At 37.0% G+C, this 8,799-nt stretch overlaps 1 protein-coding gene across 1 annotated transcript; it reads left to right on the top strand.

Moving 5' to 3' along the window:
• The first annotated feature begins 1,608 nt into the window (after positions 1 to 1,608).
• LOC143687620 (olfactory receptor 6B1) lies at positions 1,609 to 2,544 on the top strand. Its single transcript, XM_077164754.1, has one exon. It carries the CDS (start codon positions 1,609 to 1,611, stop codon positions 2,542 to 2,544), a length of 936 nt encoding a protein of 311 aa, XP_077020869.1.
• The last annotated feature ends 6,255 nt before the right edge of the window (positions 2,545 to 8,799 follow it).

Here is an 8,799-nt window from a genome sequence, read left to right as displayed (position 1 = left end):
GTAAAAAAAAGAAATTAAATAAAACAAAATTCTACCGAACTCTTGTCCATTTCCAGCTACTTTTTCTATAAGGAAAATGCTTGTAATCTTACCGAGTTTTCTCCATCTTAGCAAATGGCATTGCCTTCAATGTAATAAGTCATATATCTGAGATGTCCAATTCATTAATAATTGGAAGATTTTACTTCCAAAACCTATATTAAACACACCTACTTTTCCAAAATCACAGTATTCAATAACCCCTACCTGGTTTCACGAACTCCACTCTTGCCTCCAGTATGTAACAACAGATTTATCTTTCCATAATATGTCACACCATGCCCCTATCCAACTTAAAATCCTTCACTTGCTCCCTCTGCATTCAGACCACTATTCAGATCTCTTTATCAGGCCTAAGGGGCCCTGCCTATTCTGGCTGTTCCTTCCTCTCCCACCCTGTGCCTTTCCCCCACCTTTCACTGTACAGCAATAGTAACCTCGGTTCAGCACAGCTCCCTTTCAACTCAGCTCTTCAAAGGGGTGGAACTCTCAAATCCCTCACTACCTAAGTGTCACCTCCTCAGACCTTCCCTGATCACACCAATACTACTTTCTGTTTTAAAGCTTCATAGAAAATGTCTCTATCTTTATTATGCATTTGCTTCTTTGGTGACTATTTTTCACTTTTCTCCTTGTCCTTCTTTCCCCACCCAAGTACTTAAAGAAAGCCCTCTGAGAACAGGGCACATGTTTGCTATTCTCACACTCTGCTTACAGCTATTGGCTCAGAGCAGTTATTTCCTCCCTCTTATTAGCCTCCCTTCTTTACTGCCCTAACATGAGATAAGAGTCCCTTTCACATTTATTGTCTTTTGGTATTTACATACAATTTCATTTATATGATCTCATTTGGACTTTGATCCTCAATGACATAGACTGAATAGATTTAAAATTCACATTTACAGAAGAAGAAATCGGGTCTCATAGAGAGTAAGGTTTCAAGCAAAGCAAATCATTGGCAGAACTGGGCATGAATGAGGTCCAGATCTTTGATGCCCAAACTAACTCTCCCTGTTGCATCTTACAGATGATGACAGCTGCTCTCCATCCTGAGTGATGGTAAAGGAAAAGAAAGTTATAGTATATGGAGGTGAAGTGAGATGTGAAGAACTTCCAGATGCTTTGGGTAGATGACAGGTTGGGAAGGCTAGGTGAATCCTTTGGATCTGACAATTATAATGTAGAATATGGGGTTTTATACTGTTTAATTTGGAGGTTTTAGTGAAGGCAGGTAGGGTAGTGGATAGTGGGTGTTGAACTGAGACTTGAAGGTGATTACTACCCTCTACCAGTGTGAACTTGGTAAGTTACTTGATATCCCTGATGCTCTGTTTCTTTCATGACTAAAATGAGTATAACAACATACATATAAGGAGGATTTATGAAAAGTAAATTACATTATGTGTGTAATGTACCCTGTGCATAGTCTAGCCCATAATAAGTGGTACTTGTTGCTGTTGTTCCTAGTTAAAGAAGTAAAAAATGAAATAAACTAATTGAACTATGGAGTTCTGACCAAGTGATTTCTCCACCCCCCTTCCCCCAAGGAATTCTAAGCCCTTCTTCAATATGGATGTGGAGAACCAAACATGGGTCACTAGCTTCATTCTGGTGGGGTTTCCTGGGACGTGTGCCCTGCGTGCCATGGTCTTCCTGGTGTTCCTTATGGCCTATATCTTGACAATGGCAGAAAACATCATCATCATCTTGTTGGTACAGCAGAACCAGCCTCTGCATAAGCCTATGTACTTCTTCCTGGCCAACCTATCCTTCTTGGAGACTTGGTACATCTCTGTAACTGTGCCCAAATTACTGTTCAGTTTTTGGTCTGTGAACAACAGCATCTCCTTCACTCACTGCATGATACAACTTTATTTTTTCATTGCACTAATGTGCACAGAATGTGTTCTACTGGCTGCCATGGCCTATGACCGTTATGTGGCCATCTGCTACCCACTGCACTACCCCACCATTATGACTCATGAACTCTGCTTCTGCCTTGCTCTTGGTTCCTGGGTCATTGGCTTTGGCATCTCTTTGGCTAAGATCTATTTTATCTCCCGCCTCAGCTTCTGTGGCCCCAATGTTATCAATCACTTCTTCTGTGACATCTCTCCAGTTCTTAACCTCTCCTGCACAGATATGTCCATAGCTGAGTTGGTGGACTTTGTTCTTGCACTGATTATCTTTCTTTTTCCACTTTCTATCACTGTCCTTTCCTATGGATGCATTCTGGCCACCGTTATACGCATGCCCACAGGAAAGCAGAAAGCTTTCTCCACTTGTGCCTCCCACCTTGTAGTAGTCACCATCTTCTATTCAGCCACTATTTTCATGTATGCACGGCCCCGAGCCATCCATGCCTTCAACATGAACAAAGTTATTTCCATCTTCTATGCCATTATTACTCCTGCTTTCAACCCTTTCATTTATTGCCTAAGGAACCAAGAAGTCAAAGAGGCTCTGAAGAAACTTGCTTATTGTCAGGTCACCCAATCTGATTAATCAATTTTTGTCAATGAGAAAGAAAGGACTTAATTGTGTGCCTGTTTTGCCATCCTCTGTTCTTTTTTCTTGCATGCCTCAGCTAGATGTTACCCACGTTAATATAGTATAATCAGGTCTGCCTCAACAATTGGCTCTTGATTATGCCCAGAGGTTTGCATATGTTATCTATGACTCTAAGTGGATACCCTATATATAGACAGAGAAAAAAGATCACTTTGGCTGTGCCAAAAATAGGGATTCTAAAACTATTAGCAAATTCATAACTGAGCTGAGTGAGCTGTATGAATAAGTTCTAAGGGCTCTGGACCCAAAAGACTTAATGGTGAATTCCTGACTGCTTAGTTTCTTGACTGAGCAGAGGTAGCAGCACTCTAACAAACCACTCCTGGATGTTGTTCTAGGAGCCAAGCTTGGTGACAGAGATTACACCAAGTCCTTCCTTACACCAAGACCTTGGAAGGTATAAACCTCCAGTCCTTCCAAGAATTTTTGCAAACTTAGTCTCCTGTGTTAAATGTCTTTCTGTCTCAAAGAGTGCTTTCTTATCTGTTATGTGCACTGCATATTATACAACATTTGTTTTTTCTTCTGCTATAGATTACACAGTTGCCTTGTGTTAATTTCATATTTCCCTTCTAGATGTCACATTATGTTTGTTTGTATCCTCTAGTGAATGAGAATCAAATAGATGAAAAATAAAAATTGAGTACACTATTTATGGAATGAAAACTGCCTTCATTAGTCTTCTTTTCTTCTGAGCTCACTTTTCTCTTCAATCCTCTCTTACTTTGCCAGACCTTTACTCTCTCCTCACTCATCTACCTCATATAGAGATAGCCAGCCCAATTTGGGGATTTTATGGGAGATTTTCATTTTGTGGTACAGTGATTCCTAATTCCCCTTACATGTTTATCTGACACTTAACACATGTATGGTAGACCTTTTAAAACCAGGTAAGAGTGCACAGGTGGTTCCATGGTAGAATGCTTGCTTTCCATGTGGGAGACCCAGGTTCAATTTCCAGACCATGCAACCCCCCCACCCCCAGAAGAAAACAGCTGAATCCCTACACACATTTGAAAATACATAGGTAGGCCCACTCATGGATCATAGTTTTACTAATGGAAAAAGGAACTATACTCTAAACTGTATTCAATATAATATGCCAGTATCAGTGGGAATTTCAATTTTTTATTAAAACAGTTTTAAATAGTATGGCTTGTACCATTTGTAACATCTTTTCACCTAAGAACAAACAATATTTTCAAGAATGTTTTCTATTACTTTTGAGATTAGCTGCATTAGATAGGATTATTTCTTCACTTTGCAACTTCCAGAACAGACACTCAAGGAAGCAAATAACATACAGTCACAGATAGAAGGATCAGAGGTCAAACCCAAGATCTCCTGACTCCAAATTCTGGGTATTTCTTTAGCTGATGCAGTCTCCTTGAAGAGAAGCTTACTCCCTCAGCAAGCCACGTGTGGAAGCTAATTATGTAGGAATCAGGTTGGAATAATCAATTATTATACTTGAAGAACTGTAAATAAAATAAAAATGGACAAATGTATGGCATAGGCCTCAGGAAATAAAAGGGACAAAGATAAACACAAGCATACCTTACGTTACAGAATGAATGTACAAAATAAAATAATGGAAATTGTTTAACATTCACTCCTGGAGAAGCCAACACACAGGCTCATTGCCCATAATTCCTATATAAAAAGATTTAATATGTGGTCATTTTTGTGTATGCCCCAAATACAGCCTATTGTTTATTCACAGATCTTAAAATTGAAGCTATTTTCCATTCTTAACTCTTTTTACATAGACCCAGACACTGATGTCTGTTTACTACATAAACAATTGCACACTATTGATCTCTCTCTGTACTTAGGCTCTATACAGCTCAGCCCAAGATTTCAATTCATTGTGTTTCACTTCCACAATCTGTATCTTATCCTGAGCTGAGAATCATGTTTGTCCTCTTCTTCCATCTTCAGTGCTTTTGAACCAATGGCTGGACAGAGACTTTGCACTATGTCCTGTTCCTTCTCCTTCCCCAGGAGGAAAAGATTAGCCTTTTTCTTGTTGAATAAAGAACCAGAGCAAAGGGAAAAGGATGGTTCTAGAAGGTACAGCCTAGGAACCCTGGTGATACCTGATGAAACAACAGGACATGGATTTGCAAATCCTTATGTCCAATAATGCTCATCCCCTGGACCATTGATAAATTCTGCCATTCTGCATTTCCGCTTTTCTGCCCTTTGAGTTTCTGTGTTGCTGTGCTCATCATTTCCCTTCTGTTGATACAATATTTATTTGTTCATGTCAGTATGGTTTATTAAAGCACACAGTCCTCTTGTCCCTTGTGGAAGGAGCTGTCAGTGTTCTCCCCACAGTCATGCCCTAACTGCTTCAGTGCCCATAGGCTTGGTTTCTGCCTGTCAGAAGCTGGATGTTTTTGCCTGAAAACATTCTCTTGCTCATAGAGCTCTTTACAGGTCATAGAGCTCTTTACAGCCCATAGTGCAGGTGAAAAGGTCTTAGGAATTGATGCTTTATGTTTGCATCCCTTAGCTAATGATTGACAAGAATTAGTGTGTGAATTCTCTAGTTTCCTAGTCCTACAGGTAGGATGACCCTAAGGTGTAGGTCTATACTGGTTGCCAGTTTCCCCTGTGGGAATGAACTCCAGTGAATGGTACCTTTCACTGGCTGCTTTCTCTTCTCTGTCTCACACCCCTACTTCCATGTTAGTGTTTCTTTTACCTCTTAGATAAACATTGTTCATTAGAATTCTTGTCTTAGAGTCTGGTTCTCAGAGAACCAAATGAAATCACTCTTACTCCTTGTGTCCTGGTTATTGACTATCTCAATAAAATTTCTGAATAAATAAAATCTTCCCCATTTAATCTATTTACTGATCTAATTCCAAAATGAGAGGCCAACACAGATAATGGCACCACAAAGCATTGATAGCTAAAATAAACATATAGAGAGTGCAATGGAACAAAATAAAATGCGGTAAATAATAAACTAAACAATCATTTAGTAATTTTGAAGACATTTCTGAACTTCCTCTATTTATGCTTACATGATTAGAAAAGATTCATGGTTGATTAAAGTACTTTTCAAAATGCAGCCAGTTAATTGGGAGTTAAGACTTAAAATGTGCAGAATTGCTGTTTTGATCATGGGAAAAAATGTGACCACTTGATTTCTAGGTCAATATGCATGCTTGATATTCAAACCGCTTGAAAACTAAAAAAAAAAGGCAAGACATAGGCACCAATTAACTAGAAAGGATGCCATTCTCCTAGGCAGAGCAAGCCCTTGGGGTATCCCTTTGCATTAAATTTATCTTTCAGTTGCTGGATCATGAAATAGAGGAAATGTGGGAGAATGAACTAGGGGGAAGGTAGCAGAGTGTTACAAGGGAGGGGCATAGGGCAATACTTAAGTATTTCAACACCAGACGATTCTTATCTATATTTGAAATATTACTAAAAACTAAAGAGAAAAGTCAAAGGTAAATAAATTAAGCTACATACTATACATCATGTTTCTGGTTTCAAACAAGAAGTTCTAACATCTACATTAAACATCTACCATCTATTTTGTCTTAAACTTTTTTACATGGAAAAATAAAAGAAATTTTTATGAGTTATGTTTAAATACATACACTACTAAAAACACACTGAATTAGCTAACATAATTGTAGTTATTCATAATAATGAACTAATATCCATGGGGAAAGTTAAATGCAATTTGTAATCCTAAGAACTATTTGGTGGGATGAAGTGATATGAATATACTAGTCTTGATGGGAAGAAAAAGTACAAAGACACCAAATGATTCAATAATATAAGGCAACAGGTTATGGTTTGCTTTACCGGTGGACTGATTCTACCTTAGTAATTAAGGTATAGTTTTTGTGAGTGACACTCCTTTCAGTCTTCAGATTTTTTCTTCAGAGGAAGAAATCTCATATAATAAAATACTATTTTTGTAATGAGATGATGGATGAGTGGAAAGCATTGAATTCAAATGTTACATCACAGCTAATCCATTGCTCCTCTCCCCCCAAAAACTTTGTCCTTACCTCTGTTATGACAATTATTTTTTCTTTTGAAATAGTTTGTGAATAAACCTTGTACTCTAAATTGTTCTAAACCAGTTGAGCATATGTTTGGTTTATATTCTGTCATGGGAGGGGAGATAATTAGTGGTGGATAGTTATTCTCATACTCCCTGGGTGTGAACACCAGTTATATTATTTACCAAATATGTGACCTGGGTCACATGACCTCACCTCCTCATACCTCAGTTTCTTCATTTCTAAAATAAAAGTACTACTATTACCTACCTTATAGCATTGTTGTGAAGATTAAATGAATTAGTATTATTAGAACAGTCTCACACATGATGGCTGTGCCACAAACTTAGTTATAATTATTATTAGGTTCAATTGTTTTTATTATATCTTGCTAATTCCAGAGTCCATGTGTTACATGCCCAGGCATGTATTTGCAAACATTCATTTGCTTTAATGAATGTTCATTGAAGCAAAGGCCAATGGACTAGTCCCAACCCAATCAGACAACACAACGATTGTTTACAGAAGAGGATAATAATTGTTTACAGAACAGAATAATATATCAGATAATTCTTCTAATATATTTAAACTAAAAAAGAAAAACAAAGGAAAGGAAGGGTAGCTAAATTGAGCTAAATGTTAGAAGTACTTGTTTGAATCCAGAAGTTTTATATTTACTACAGTTTTTAAACACTTTGGTTTTTGCTTCATTGTCTTTAAAATGAGGAAGTAAGGCCTTTTTCCATAACTAGTGGAACAAATTTAGAAAAAGTTACTACAATTGAAACCACTAGAATCAAAATAAATGGATTATATTCAATATCTAAACTGAAGAATTATGGGCACATTGAGACTGAGGAGTCAATAGTGCCTTTAATAATCTGTAAAATCAAATAAACACAAGAGAGTTTCTACAAGTAGAAATAATAAGAAATAATGCAGTATCTCAGGAAGGGTTTACCAGTTCAAAGCATTTGTGTAACAAGAGAGAAAGAAATGATGTGCTAATAGGTAATATTGATTTATGTGAAGTTAGAAACTCAAGAAAACTAGCAAGAATATTTTGATGTATGTTCACTCATATCCAGTTTCTCTGATTTTTAAAAAATTTGGTGTCTGATTGACAAAAAATAAAGTTCAAGTGCAATCAAGTAATTTATTCAAATTGTTCTTGGGATAAACAGTACCTCTTCAGTCTTAGTACCAAAAATAGTTTGGCTTGTTCATATCCACTGTGAAATGCATAACTTAGTTTCCCTTTTTTCTTTAGGACCAAACTTGTGGGTCATAATAAAATGCATTTTTCAACCTCTGTCTTGGCTTTATTTTATGCCCTTCTTCTCAGTTTTCTTTCTAGAACATCCTTATAATTTGGTCTATCATGGGTGTTCCTTCCAAATACCCTTAAACAACATTTTTTTTTGTATGCTGTTTGGCAAGGGCCACATTTTATTCTTTTATCATTTGAGTATCCCATCATGGCAGCACCATTTGTTGAACTTTTGCTTGTTTGTGTTTTTGTTTGTTTGCTTGTTTGTTTTTGGGAAAGGCATGGGTTGGGAATTGAACCCGGGTCTCCTGTGCGGCAGATGAGAATTCTACCACTGAACTACCTTCGTATGCTCTCCCCTTAAATAACTTTTGAAACAATGCACGAAAGTAAGTAAATAAATAAGGTAATTTAAAAATAAAATATCATAATGAAAGACCATAATAAGCCCCCTGCTTTAAATATATAAAATATTTATAAATAAGTTGTACAATATATACATTACATATGGATTATATAAACATATATAGCACTAAAAATTATAAAACATAACTTGTAACCTTTCTGAGTGCTAATTTCACAAGCAGACTTACCAGCTACAAGCTCATTGAATAAATGAATGTTGTTGCTTATGATGAGAGATATCTTTCCTTTCGTAAATAATTGAATTGATATTACAGTACATAGATCAATCTCTTCATTTATTCAGACCTGCCTGAACAAGGAACTAGTATCTGAGTATTTCTTAGTTGACTTTACATTATATTTGAATACCATTTGAAAGGAAAAGAGACACAGGGTTCATGGGTGGTTCAGTGGTAGAATGCTTGCCCGCCATGCGGGAGACCTGGGTTCAATTCCCAGACCATGCAGCCGTCCTTC

Source organism: Tamandua tetradactyla, chromosome 1 (genome assembly GCF_023851605.1).
Source record: "Tamandua tetradactyla isolate mTamTet1 chromosome 1, mTamTet1.pri, whole genome shotgun sequence".
In the NCBI taxonomy this organism is placed as follows: domain Eukaryota; kingdom Metazoa; phylum Chordata; class Mammalia; order Pilosa; family Myrmecophagidae; genus Tamandua; species Tamandua tetradactyla.
Note: the sequence above shows the minus strand (reverse complement) of the source record. Positions and strands in the feature narration are given on the sequence as shown.

Excerpts from the sequence above, each read along its gene's own strand:
- LOC143687620 (XM_077164754.1), top strand. The coding sequence starts at position 1,609 with ATGGATGTGGAGAACCAAACATGGGTCACTAGCTTCATTCTGGTGGGG.